Source organism: Panthera uncia, chromosome D4 (genome assembly GCF_023721935.1).
Source record: "Panthera uncia isolate 11264 chromosome D4, Puncia_PCG_1.0, whole genome shotgun sequence".
NCBI lineage: Eukaryota > Metazoa > Chordata > Mammalia > Carnivora > Felidae > Panthera > Panthera uncia.
The window spans coordinates 81218860-81232570 of record NC_064807.1 but is presented as its reverse complement, the minus strand read 5'-3'; the positions used below and the strand labels follow the sequence as shown (position 1 = coordinate 81232570).

Below are 13711 nucleotides of genomic sequence, written 5' to 3'. Positions count from 1 at the left end.
CCCTTTATTGCTAGAGATACCACAGGGCTGTCAGAATTTCAAGGCAGGTGGGGAGGGTCAGAGCGGGTAACAATCTTGGACAGAAAGTTAGGGGGACTGAGCTGTGGAACCTGGCAGGGTTAGCACAGCACCCGGGAGGGGTTGGGGGGGGGGGGTCCCACCGTCAATGGGGGGGGGGCGGGGGGGAGGGAGGAAGGGTGGTGGCGGGGGCGGCTGTCTTCCCCCGGGGGGGGGGGGGGGCCCAGTTGGGCCTTTCAGAGGCTTGGAGTCAAGTCTGCATGCACTCTCCCTAGAAACCTGGGAGGAAAATGTTGGGCTGAGCTGGCAGATAATCACGGTGGGGACCCCTGGAGGGGAACTGAGGCTGGGGGAAGACCTTGGTGGGGATTCTGGACTGGGGAGACCCTGGGCAGTCTCCCGCAAGCCCTCTACGAGCCTCAGTTTCTCTAAAGAACACCTGATGCCCAGAGGGCTCCCTGGTTTCAGGAGGGGCGGTGGCCGGCAGGTATCACGAGGGACGCGGAGCTGGCAGCCTTCACTCCCCGGCACCTCGTGTTCAGGCCACCCGAGAAGGTCGCAGGGTGCGGGGTGGGGGTGGCGAGGGCGCCCGAAGGGCGTGGCAGCTTGGGGGTCCGGAGGAGGGCGGGGCCGGCCGCAGGGCGAGGTGGAAGCGGCTCCGTTGCTACGAGCGCCCTTAGCAACGCACCCATTCAGCAGAGACAAAGGCGCTGTCACTTGAGCGCAGAGGCGCCGCTGCCGCTCTTGTTCCCACCCGCGCCGCGCCTGCGGGGGTGGGGGGAGGGGCGGGATGGGGGCGCCGGCGGGCCCCGCGGAGGGCCTACCGCGCGCTGGCCTGCAGGGGGCGCCTCCTGCGCACTTTGCAGAAGGGGAGCTGAGACTCCAGGGGACGGGGACACCAGCTAAGGGTGGAGGCCCGCAGGGAGGCTGGGGTCCTACAGACTTGGGTTTCAAATGTGCCTCCGCTGACACCTCTGTGACTGCCCCGGGCCTCACTTTCCCCATCTGCGGGGTGGGGGCTGACCCCAGCTCTGACACTGCTCAATTTCCTCATCTGCACGGTGGGAGGATGGTTTCCCCGTGTCCCCGGATTAAAGGAGTCAGCAGATGCCGGGCTTTATAAAGCCCAGAACCCAGCTCTGGTTAGGGCTGCACGAACATGCCTCTTGCCCATGCCGGAAGGAATCCCTTGGTTGGTTTGAGGCTGGGCAGTACCTGGCGGCCCCTCCTACAGTCACCTATGTTTTAAGACTGAGGGAACTCAGGCTCAGAGAAGCTGACAGTGACCACAGGCCCCTCAGCTCGCCTAGGGCCAGGCTGAACTCCCCAGGCTCAGTCCTCTCTCCTTGAGCTGCGCCTGGGATGGGCCCAGCCTTGCCCCGCTGCCCCCAGGCCCCCCTCATCTGTCCAGCTGGGGAAAAAACCTAGAAGGAAAGCGCTTGCCTCTCACCGGGTTTGGAAGTCATTTCAGGACACAAGGCATCAGGACAGGGACTCTGAGTGGGGTGTGGCCAGGAGGCTGAGGGGGGTGGGGGAGGCAGACAGAGTGGGTGCACAGAGGAAGGCGGGCTCCTTGCGCACTGGCCCTCCTGCAGCACCAGCTCTGGGAAGGGTCCCAAACCCATTCCCTAAGTACGCCTCTCCCAAAGAGCACCGTGTCTCCGGGCCAGGCCTACAGTGTGCTAATGGAAGACTTCAGGCTTCCGAGAGGCGTCAGGTGTGGCTGCTTCTCAAATCCCTTCCATCCTGGTGCAGTGGGGCTGAGGGGGTGTCCGGGTGCTAAGGGGAGAGGGGGGACCCCCCTGAGATGGGAGGGTACCTGATGCCTTGAATGCTGTCAGTTCCACAGCCTGAGGACAGAGGAGGCTGTCAGGGGGTGGGCCCCTACTCCTCCTGCTCTCCCTTGCCCTGGGGGCCCTCGGCTCCCTTGGTGATGACTCCCCCACTACCAGTGGCCTTGGCATTCAGGTTCTGCCAGTGTGCAGTGAGCACCTCCCATTGGCTCCCAGTGCCCTCGCACCTGCTGAGGAATGGAACCCCTTGGGTCCCCAGAGGAAGCCCCCCCCACCCCCACCCTACCCTAGTCCCTGTGGGACATACTTGCTAGCCCCTTGGCAAAACCCTGCCACCCCTGTCCCAGCCTCACCGGTTTCTCAGGTTCTGCAATGGAGGAGAAGGTTGTGGAGATTCTGGGGCTGTGGGTCCCTAGCCGGGGAAAAACACTCGAGTAGGTGAACTTTTAGGAGGCTGAGGCAGGAAGCTCTTTCTCTGCTCTCCTGCCCTGGACAGGACCTCATTATCAAAGACTCTAAGGTTCCACTCAGACTTATTCCACAGATTAATGATGGAGAAACTAAGGCCCAGGGAGGGAAGGTAACTTGCCCAAGTGCACACAGCAGGTAAGCTAGGAAGCTCGTATTGAAACTCCTGGCCTGGCCTTACCCCCGTGCCCTGTCACAGGGCCCCAAACCTCATCCACCCACCTGACTTTGGGAACCCCCAAACCCCGTCTGCGTGGAGACCCAAGGAAGACGACCCTGGGCAAACCCTGCCTCTGGGCTAGGAAGCAGGGGCCCCTGTTCCCTGGTGGTGTGGGAAAAAATAAGCCATTTCTAAGCTACCTTCCAGGCCCCGTGTTTGCAGAATTCCCTGGGCCTCAGTCTCCTTGTCTCTCAGATGGGTTGACAGGATCTGCCATTGCCTTCTCAGCTTTACCTGAGCACTGGGGAAACTGAGGCACTGGGTAGTACTCAGACTGGAGGGTGGTGTGGCCTTACCTCTAATAGCCAAGTGTCTTCGGGCTGGAGCCAAGGCTACAGGGTTGTTCTGAGAGACCTCCCAGGGACCAAGGGACCTAGGGTGGGACCCTGGGCCTATGGGGCTGGAGCAGACCTGAAAGAAAGGGGTGTCAGCACTGGAATCCTGGCTGTGAGTGGGACCTCCTGGCTCCCAGGATCCCCACCTGCCTGCACCCACCATAAATGCCTCTGTTGCCTTTTTCTCAGTCATCCTCTGCAGGGCATTCCGGACCTAGGGGATGGGAATTTGGGGTCAGTCCTGGGACCCTCCCCCTGACCCCCTGGCCACAGGTCCCCAGCAAGTAAGCCCTACCCACCTCACCCCCCGGCAGCCAGCGTCCTTGACTCACCTCCCCGTTGTAGGCAGCGTAGACCAGGAAGATGTATGGCCCCTGGGGACAGACCCAGGATGAGGGTGGGTGTCACTGCCTGGGACCCCCTCCCTCCCACCTGGCCTGGGGCTGCAACAGAAACACACCCAGAGATACTCCGAGACATTCAGAGATGCAGGCTGATGATCACAAACCCTGCTGACCCACCGTGCCCTCCTGCACTTGGGAGGGGGCATCTGTGACATTCTACGGCAGAGAGAGCCAGAAGGGGGCTTGCCCCACTACCCCCCATACCTTCAGCCTCTGGCCATCAGGCAGCCTCTTGTCCTCTATGCCTCTGTCCCCTGCCACCTGCCCCATCCTCATGGCTGCAGGAGTGGGTGGTGGGAGGGGGCACACCTTCCTGTAATCAAGGCTAAATCAAGTCCTGGAACAGCAGACCTGTGAATGCATTCTGACTCGTGCCTCTAGCTGAGTGTCTCTCCCAACCTCCTCCGTGTCAGAGGCCTGGCCTCCTGCTGTGTGTGAAGGACTCAGCACAGTGGCCGAGTCATAGCTGGCTCTTACTCCCCACGCATGGGAGGACCAAGAGGTCTTGGCCACTCACAAAGTAACTTGGGGTTACAACCCTCATTGCAGCTCCATGGTGGGGTGGGGGTGGGGGTGGATTAATCCTATTTGATGGGGAGGGACCCTGGGGCCTGGGGCAGGAGACAGAGCAATGAGCCCCAGGCCCTGGAGTGTGGCTAAGCAGAATGGAATTTAGAGCCTGGGCCTTCCTGATTCTACCTGGATAGGCAACAGCCCCTGTCCTGAGGTCAGACTAGAGCACACGGGTTGGGGTCCAGGGGGCTCCTTGAGGCCTCAGACCCTGGCGTCTCCCCCCTCCCCCCACGGGCCCCCACAGCCAGCCTGTCCTCTCACTGCAACTTCTGCACTGCCTTCCCCGTCCTGTCTCCTTTTACCAGTCTCCTCATACCCAAAGGCATCTTTCCAGACTCCAGCCCAACCACACCAGCACCTGCCTAGCGTCCTCCCAGGCTCTCTGGTGCCCCCGGGATCATGTGTGAGCTCCTTACAACGGCTCAGGGGACCCTGTGTGGTCTGGCCCCCGTGTCTCCTCCTGTCCCATTTCTCACCAGCTCACATGACCCCCGCTCATGTCTCCATTGGATCTCACCATGCTCCCCTGACTTCATTCTTTCCCCTCACCGTGTCTGGGTGTTAGCTGAGAATCATTCTCTCCAAGGAGCACCCTCTCCGCCTCCCCATGAGTGGCTCCTCTGTCCCCACACTGCCCCCACATTCCTCTGGTCTCTCAGCCTCGATCATGCCAGGTTGTCAGAGTGTGGTTTTGGTGTTTGTCTCTCCCTCAGGCTGAGACCTCCAAGGATAGATTCTTTGATTCTGTGCACGACTATCCTCTTTAGTAAAGAACACAGAGCAGGTGCGGACTGGCTGAATGAAACCGATCCGCTCCCGTTCACGGTGCTCCTGGTGTGTGCCAGGTATTTATTTGACTTTGCCCTTTGCAAGTATCATCTCAGTTGAACCCCACAATGATCCCATGAAGTGGAGAATATGATCCCCCTTATAGAGATGTGGAAACTGAGGCCTGTTTCAATGTGTCGGGGCCCTCTAACAAGACTCAGCCCAGGTAAGTGTGAGCCAGAGCTGGTTAAAAGTGAGGCCCAGCTCTCCCACCACAAAACCCGACACGGGAGCCACAAAGAAACAAATCAGCCCTGAAGAGCAAACGAGGCCCGGCTGAGCTCAGTCCCTGTACCCCAGGCCTGCTCCTTGCTCAACTCAGTAGGGAAGGAGGACGGTCCTGAGGGCAGGTGCTGCCCGGTGTATGCCCCAGACAGAGAGAGAGAGGGACGGCGGGAGGTGGGCAGGGAGAGGAAGACAGGGAGGGACAGCAGGTAGATGGAGGAGAGGGGAGAGGAAAGGCAGGCCTGGGGAGGGAAGCTGGGGCAGGGACCCAGAGCCTGCCCGGGGGACCTGCCAGCAGATGGTCACAGGATGTCAGGGTGGGCCCAGGTCTCACGCCATCTGACCCCGCAAGGCAGCCTGTCCCCTCCTTCACCGGGAGACCTTGGTAAGGAAGGTCTGAGGCTGACTGGGAGGGGAAGAGAGGTCATGCTCAGAGACAAAAGCTAGAAGGGTCAGGGGTCAACAAAAAGGGAGACAGCGAGAGGCCCACGGAGGGAGGGCCGGGTGGGATCCAGGCCAGAGGGGGAGGGGGCTGTGATGGAGACAGCCTGAGACAGAGAAGGAACCTCAGAGAAAGTTCAGAGACGGAGACATGGCTCCACCTCTGCCCACCTGAGGGCCACCGCAGGGATGAAGCTACAGTGGTCGCCATGGCGATGGGCCGCTGCTGCCCTGGCTGCCACTTGGGGGGCAGGGTGGAGGGCTAACGGGGCAGTGGCCCAAATTCGAACCGGGGAAGCTCCAGGAGCATGAGGCTTGTTGTGTCAGGGAAGGGGTGCAGCACCGCCCCTGTCCCCTGGCCACTCAGGCCCACGTAGGTCTCTGGGAGCTGTGCTTCCTTGGGAATAACTGGAACCCCAGTTTTTCTTCACTTTCTGGGCCCCTCTCTTGGCATGGCCTCCATTCTCCCCCAGCAGTGGCCCCGTCTTTCCTCTCTCCACTCCCACACCTGGCCGAGAGTGACGAGTCCCCACGGCCCTGGGGGAGCCGGCACCATGGACCGGGACCCTGGTAATCACCACCCTCTGCACCCTTCCTCGCTCCCTGCCCCCTTCCACCCTCCACACTTCACTCCCTGGCCTTGGCCATGGTCAGCTCCACAGGAGCATGGCATTTTGCTGCTTCCTTTCCTGCCCTGTCCCCTGTGCCTGGAACGGTGCCTGGCACCTGGTAGGCATTTGGCAAATACCACGTGGATGGAAGAAAAGCTGGGTCAGAGCCCTTCCCGACCTCAGCCCCACACCCTGCCCAATCTGGGCAGCTCTTCCAGTAACAGACCAGGCCCACGTGCAGAGGGCTGAGAACACAGACTCTGGACTTGGGCCCCAGCACTGCTCCTTCCTCCTGCGGGGCCCTGGAAATGACCTCATGGGGTCTCAGTTTCCCCATTTGTAAGGCTTATTCGGAGATAGAAGTACGAACCTGGCCCGGGGCCCACAACACTGAGGCACCCCAAGTGGCTGCTGACAGCCTCGGGCCCCTTCTCCCAGGAGAGGACAGAGGATCCCCAGGATGAGCTCCAGGTCCCATGACTCTACAGAATTCGTACCCAATTTCCTGAGCTTGCTTTGTCTCTCTCTGAGTCACCCCACTTCTCAGCCCTGACAGGAGCTGGGAGGAGTAGGTGCAGATAACAGGAGGGGTGCTGGGGGTGCAAGGGAGGCTGAGGGCAAGGGCAGGGGCAGGGGCAGGTCCCCCGGGCCATGCCTGTCTGTGTCCACGTCTGGGTCGCCCACAGGGCTGCAAACCCCCTGAGGACAGGGACCCAGTCTGACCCCTCTCTGTGGTGGCTCCCGGACACGGGACCTGACAGGCACCCAGGAGGGTTCCTGCAGCCCGACTGTTACTGCCTCACCTAGGCGGGCTGGGCACTGTCCTCCTAACCAAACCCTTTTCTGAAGTGTCGTCCTCACCAATGCAGCAGCTGATACTGTCCCACAGCGGGCCACCCGCTGACCCCGAGGGGAGAGGTCACCAGTGTCCTGCACCCCTTCCTTGGCTTTTTGCCGAGACCCAAAGAGTCTCTAGTACCAGCCAGGGGGCTGGAACTTCTGCCGCATCCCTGAGTCTCTGGACCTCAGCTTCCTCGGCTGTGAAATGGGCCCCAAATCCTTCCCAAAGAGGCGCTGCCTCTTTGATTTGAGGCTTTGTTCCCACTCTTGCCCTCACCCTCCGGCCTCTTGACAATGCCCCTGGTTGCCGTGGTGACTCCCATGACGGAGAAGACACTCCTTCCCCCAACTCTTGACAAACCAGTCACTCTGAGCTCCACCACGTGTCAGAGCCCCGGTCCCAGATGGTCCGGGGCCCGGAGGTACCTGGAAGGAATTGAGGCCCACGGCGGCGTAGGCCCAGGCCGGGCTGAGGTGCACCAGCGTGCCGACCAGCCAGGTCAGGCCCAGGACGGGGAGCAGGACCAGCACCGGCTTCACTGTGGCCCTGCAGGAGAGCGGTCGGGGCTGAGGGAGGCCAGGGCAGCCTGGGGGCCCTGCAGGGTGCTGGGGAGGGCTGCAGCCGGGAGGTGCCTGGAGAGGAGCCGGAGCTACACATCAGGAGCCGCTCCCGACTTAGGTGTAGCTGGAAGCTTCGGCTGGACCTCCGGCCCCTTGTCAGACCCAGAAGTGGTATGAAGTAGGGTAGCGGCACTTGGGAGACGGGGTCCCGGTCCCAAACCTGGCTCAGAGGAAGGGCAGGGCAGCCATCCCGAGGGACGGCTGAGGACTGGGCAGTGGGTCCAGGGGGCGTGGGGTCTAAAGAAGTCTTCCCTCCTCAGGGGCCCCTGGGGCTCCCTGGCTTTTCGGGGACCTGCTGACTTGGGCCGCACTGCCTTTGGCAGAGAATGGGGGGGGAAGAAGAGGGTCAGGGGTGTCCTCCTTCTGGCAGGATGTGGCCCTGGAGAGTGAGGGGCGTTCTTGGCAGGGGTAGGGACCTAAATCCTCACTCTGAACCTGAACTTCTAGGGACTGCCTGAACCCCGGGTCTCCCCTACCTTGTCCCTACTGGGTCATCAGTGCCATCGGTACAAGGTGAGCCCCTAGGACAGAGGCTTGTGTCTATATCCCCTCCCACTCACATACACTCAGGATTGATTACCATCCCCCCAGGGGACATGCATGGGCACGTGCTCACACGTGTCCACACGCATGAGTGTGCAGGTACACACAAGTCGGGACACATGTGCACACACAGGCTCGTACATAGCCTTGCACACGTGGCCACGTGACCACGTACCGCCACTCTGGACTCACACATGCTCACACCCGACGAGCCTCACATCTGGCTGCCCCACTTCTGGCCCTCACCATATCTGGATCGTGATTTGCTGCCGCAGGCAGGGCTGGGGGCTCAGCATGCGGGCACGGCGGCGGGCACTGGACACAGTGACCATCACTACGCGGACCAGGATGCAGGTGTTGGCCTGGAGACCCGGTGTCAGTGGGTGAAACGGCTTCCCCCTTTCCCAGTACGACCCTCCCCTCCAGGCCCCCAGGCCTCCCTGCTCACAGTCAGCACGAAGAGCACGGGCCCCACAAAGGCCCAGATGGTGTCCGTGTGCACATTGAGCCAGCAGTGGCCAGTGGCCACATAGTCGTCGGGGGACATGGCCACCGTGATGGCCACGATGGCCACAGGCACGCCTAGGGGAAGAATAAATGCCCTCAGGACCTCGCCACGCATTCTGTCCTCTCCAGGACCTGGCCTCCAACCCAGAGCCGCAGCCCACAGCTGTCCCACGGTAGCAGGTGCACTGGCGGGCATGGGGAGCTCTGGGAAGGGGGCTGGGTGGGCCCGATCCTCCTGGGGTGGCCTTGGAGCCCTGAGTAGCTGGGGAGCGGGAGAGCGAAACTGAGCTGAGGGCTCAGGCACGGGAGTCAGGGGGGATGGAGGGTGGTGACTGGCACGGGGGTCAGCGGGCCACGAATCGGGGAGACAGCGCTAGCAGTGGGGGGTTGAAGTGGTGGGAGTGGAGGGGGTTAAGAAGGGCTGGGGCTGGGTAAAGCTGGAGGGCGACTGAGCTGAGGAAACTGAGCTTGCGTCAGGGATGAGGGTGCTGGGCACCAGGTGGAGACGGGGATCGGGTGGTGTCGGGGTGGGGTGGGGTGGGACAGCAACAGAGGCCATGCGAGGCAGAGTAGGGAACAGAGCAGGAGTGGGGAGCAGAGGGGTCTCACCCCAGCCCGTGGCATAGTAGAGAGTCATCCTGGGGCCTGGGCGCATGCGCACAGCCACCACCTTGCTCCACAGCAATAGGCCCTCCACCAACATCCAGGAGAATGCGACCAAAAAGAGGAGATGCATTGCAGCTGTGACGGCCACACACGCCACCTGTGGGCGGGAGGGTGGCAGATCCCTACCAAGGCCAGCCGTGGCCGCAGCCCTGCCCTGGGTCCCATGCCCATGCCTGGCATTGCCAACCCAAAGAGGTACGGGTGGGGAACGTCTCGGGGAAGTGCCCTGGGCCCAGCTCCACCATTCTGGCCGTGTCCCCACCCACCCCAGGAAAATGGAGCCAAGTGACGATGCAGGGGGCGACCCAGAAAAGATTGCCCCCCCCCCCCGAACTCACAAGCACGCCTGCCGGGTGCCCACCTTGTTGGCCTTTGCCCACTCGCTGGCCATGAGGAAGCCCTCAGCAGAGGCCAGGGAGAAGGTGAGGTTCTTGTGGACCGTGGCTCGCTCTGACCTGGGGACCCTGGACAGGCAGGGGTCGGTTAACAAGGACACCGCCACCAGCCCCCACGCCCCTACCAGCCCCTGCCTGCTTGAGTCCCTGGGGGTGGGCTAACCACGGGCAGAGACGGCAGCTCCACGGGAGGCCCACAGCCCTAAGGGGGGCCCTGGGGCAGGCTCTTCCGGGGCCAGGGGGAGACGTGCCCGGAGGAGGCCCACGGAGGCCCCCATGGGTGGGCTGGGCCCCGGGGCACCGGGCGGCTGTGCTGAGCTCATCTCACCCGGCTGCCAGGAAGAGCAAGAAGGCGGTGGCCAGGGCGCAGAAGGACACTCCGCAGCCCACAAACGACAGCGTCCTCAGCAGTGACTCCTCCTCGGGGCTTCTCTGTGGGAGGGCCGGAGACCCCAAAGTACAGCGAGCCCGTCACGGCCCTGACCTGCCCAGACCAGGCCTCGCCCTGCCCTGGTCCGGCGAGGCTCCCCAAGGCTCCCCGTCTGCAGTGAAGCAGGGGTGGGGACAGCACCGGCCAGCCAGGCCAGGCCTGCACACGGCAGGCACTTAATAAGAGAGCGTTTGCATGGCCTCTCCTGCTGGCCCTCCCTAAACTGGTCCGGCTTTGGCTGCAGCCGCTAAGAGCTGGCTCGGAAGCGACAGACACACCCACTGGGAGCAGACTGCGTGTGACCTCCCCCCGCTGAGGAAGGGGCCTGGAGCTGACAGGCAAAAATGGCCACGCTGTGTTTCCACAGGGCAAATGTGTCGGTGAGCACGCTTCTCTGGCATGCTCCCCAACACACCAAGTGACCCCCGCATTCCTGAGGCTCTGGCCCTGCCTCACTCAACCTCAGAGTCCCTTGGCGGCTCTAGTAATGCACCTCCCCCGCTCTCCTCCGGGGATTTGGGCATTTGTAAACGCTGGGCCCTCCCAGGGGCCTCCCCTGGGTCAGTCTCCTTTCACGTCTGAGGTCCGAGTTCGGCTCAGCCGTGGCTTTACCTACAGGCTCTTCGCCTCCAGCTGAGACCTCTTCGGCCCCGACACCCACCGGCCCCATGGCCCTCCGCCCTGAGGCCTGCCTAACCTGCTACCCACCTGTGCCCTCTCCAAGATGACTCCCTTGTCCCCCAGCTGCCCAGGCCTTTGTGCTGGGCCACCCCCTCCTCCCCCAGTCTGCCCACTGTTCCCCAGTGCAGGGCCCCTGCCCTCTGCCTAGGCGACTGGCCCACAGACCCCTCTTTGCTCTTTGCTCTGCCAGCCCACTCCTGGCACCAGTGGGGCTCCCTCAGGGCCATCCAACACCTGCTTAACATGTCCACGTCTGTGCTCTGCCCATCGGGTCTCCTCTAGGCTCTGTGCCACCTGACCCACGCCACCTTGCTCCTCCGCCTTCTTCTACTCCAGGACCTAGCACTGGAAGCTCCAGACAGTCAAAGTTCTAGAATGTGTCCAGCCTGCCTGTCAGTCTAGCCTCCTTGCCTTTGCTCAGACTGGCCCTCTGCTTGGAATGCCTTTCTGTTCAGTTCTTGGTCATCCTTTAAGACTTGGTTCTGACATCACCTTCGCCCACTCCACCCGCCCAGCCCTACCCCCCCTGCCCCCCGTACTCACCTGGACGTCATACACCTGCAACAGGACAGCAAAGTTGGTGCTGTGGTTGCAGAAGCACGCGGTAGAGTCCCGGTACAGGGTGGCCACAGAGCAGCCGGTAGTGGCCCAGGAGCCCCCTGTGTCTGGGCTGGGGGAGGGGAGGGAAGAGAAGGGCTCCTGAAATGGGGTGGACATGGGGCTGGCTGGGGGTAGGTGGCAAGCAGGGGAAAGCCTCTCTCCAAAGCGTGGGGCCCATCAATGCTCTGCCTCTAACCAGCTTTGTGACCTTGGGCACGCCTCTGCTCTTCCCTGGGCCTCAGTTTCCCATCTATAAAGTGTACTTAACGCTCCCAGGGATGGTAGGGGGATGGGGCTAATACCAGCGATTACCACTGATTTACTGCATAACTTACTAAGCAACAGTGAATGATGTTTGGCTAAAGACACAGGGCAGGGAGCTGGGGCTAATCTCTGAACCCTCCTCTGCTCCTTCAAATGCCCAAGGGCCATGGCTTTGGATAGATGTCAAGTCTAATGCTTATTTGATGGATGAATCTCTTCCCAGGCATCCCACAGAGTGAGCCTGCATATCTCCTACGATGGGGTGCTCATTACCTTTTGGGTCACAGATTCTCTTGCCCCAGTTTGTCCTGGAGCTGCTAGGTAAGAGCTTGAGGCCACTCCCATAAGAAAGGTGGCAAACGGAGACCAAAAACACACCTCATTCTCAAGCAGAATGGATGTCTTAAAAAAAAAAACAACCCAATTGTCTTATTTAAAGAACTTGAAAATGGCAACTCACCTGATGCTGAAGTTCCAGAAGGCACAGACAGGTTCCACCAGTTTCTGCGGGAAGGCCTAAGGGCAGGAAACAGGGGTAGAGCCGGTGTGTGTGTGTATGGAAGGGGGAGAGAGTCCAAGAGGATGCAGGGGGACATTGAGGCCTCTTTGAGTTTGAGGGTCCAGGGGTTTGCCCAACGCGGGTCATGGGTGAAGAGGTGGGAGAAAATGCCAGCAGGGAGGCAGAGGGGAGGAGGGGTGAGTAGGCTTTCATGCTAATATCATGCATAATATTGAAATACTGGGAGCAAGCTAAATGTCCATCTTTTGGGGAGCGGTTAAACCGCGGTGACTCTTCCCTCTTGGGATGCTCTGCACCCAGCAAGAGGAACAAGCAGGTCTCAGTCTACTGGCAGGGAAAGAGCTCTGTTATACGTTGTTCAATAGACAAAAGCTGCACCTCGTTATACATAGTATGAGCTCATTTGCATAAAAATACATATATCCGGTCTATATAATTGTGAAAACACACACACAAGGCCTGGGATTAAATGCACAGCTAATTTAACAATGGCTAGGTCTCAGTTTGAATGTGTTATAATGAACATGCCAGTTCTTTGGTAATTAAACAATGACAACAGTGTAGATTTTATGTCATTAAGCAGTGAGGAGACATCAGGCAACCGGTGGTAACAGCCCCAGTCCAGACAGGGAAAGCAGCCTGAGCTTAGGACTTGGGCTATTTGTCCCGACTGGAAAGAGTAACAGCAATGTCACCTTACTAGACTATGACACTGTGTGTCACATTCTTTATGTTTTTTATTGTGGGCGATCATCCTAGTAACCTAGGAGACAGGTATAAATCCATGTAATTTCAAACAAGGAAACAGCTTCAGAGAGGGAAATTAATCTGCTCAAGATCACACAGCACAGAGCTGAGGCTGGGTCCTGACTTGGTTATGCTCTTTCCAATAGTCCATGATGATGCCTCCAGGGAATGTAGTATTTCTTGGGTTGACTGAATTATCACCCCATGTATTCATTCGTCCATAATATTTTCTCTGGGGTCTCAGATACTATGTTGGGTGCTGGGAACACAAAGAAAACCTGCTGTTTGCTTTTGAAACGGATAATCATTACACTGCCGGTAGCATTTTCAAGTGGTATAAACTGAAAAAGCAGTGTGACTGTACAATCAAAAGCCAAAAAATTATGTATTTGTGTCCAGGAGCCCTATACCTGGCCACATATCCCCAGGAAACAGTCACCAGAATCAAAACGTATTATGAGTTGGAGTGCCCGGGTGGCTCAGTCTGTTAAGCGTCTGACTCTTGGTTTCAGCTCAGGTCATGATCTCACAGTTCATGAGCCCGAGTCTCACATCGGGCTCTGTGCTGACAGCACAGAGCCTGCTTGGTATCTCTCTCCCCGCCTCTCTCTCCCCCTCCCCAACTCATGCTGTCTCTGTCTCTCTCAAAATAAATCAATAAACTTAAAAAAAATTGTTTTTAATGTATTATGAGTGAGGATTTTCACAGGGTTAGGCAGGGTTACTTGTAATAGAAAAAAAAAAAAAAAAAAACAACCCTGCAGATACTCAGGATGCATGACCAGGAGACGGGCATGTTCATTTTGGACCATCCCTGGGGAAGGTGGTGGAGCTGGACTTGACCTCAGTCAAGGCTTATACATGCTAGGACTAAACAGCAATGAGAAAGGATGTCTGTGACCAAGACAGTGCCCAAAACACCAGCAGGGAAAACAAGGGACATAAATGTTTACATGGCTCGGCTGAAAGAGGAAGGACTTT

At 59.6% G+C, this 13711-nt stretch overlaps 1 protein-coding gene across 1 annotated transcript in view; it reads right to left on the bottom strand.

Moving 5' to 3' along the window:
- Window positions 1–235: 235 nt before the first annotated feature.
- Window positions 236–13711, bottom strand: part of ADGRD2 (adhesion G protein-coupled receptor D2) — a 26788-nt gene continuing 13312 nt past the window's right edge. The window contains exons 12-24 of the mRNA XM_049637708.1: window positions 11924–11979; window positions 11143–11269; window positions 9817–9920; window positions 9455–9557; window positions 9037–9190; window positions 8369–8502; window positions 8167–8282; window positions 7183–7303; window positions 3167–3208; window positions 3004–3048; window positions 2165–2223; window positions 1838–1868; window positions 236–297 (exon numbers count right to left, since the gene is read on the bottom strand). Coding sequence (XP_049493665.1) covers window positions 1856–1868; window positions 2165–2223; window positions 3004–3048; window positions 3167–3208; window positions 7183–7303; window positions 8167–8282; window positions 8369–8502; window positions 9037–9190; window positions 9455–9557; window positions 9817–9920; window positions 11143–11269; window positions 11924–11979 — 1074 coding nt within the window. The 3' untranslated portion in view covers window positions 236–297; window positions 1838–1855. The remainder of the gene's footprint in view (window positions 298–1837; window positions 1869–2164; window positions 2224–3003; window positions 3049–3166; window positions 3209–7182; window positions 7304–8166; window positions 8283–8368; window positions 8503–9036; window positions 9191–9454; window positions 9558–9816; window positions 9921–11142; window positions 11270–11923; window positions 11980–13711) is intronic.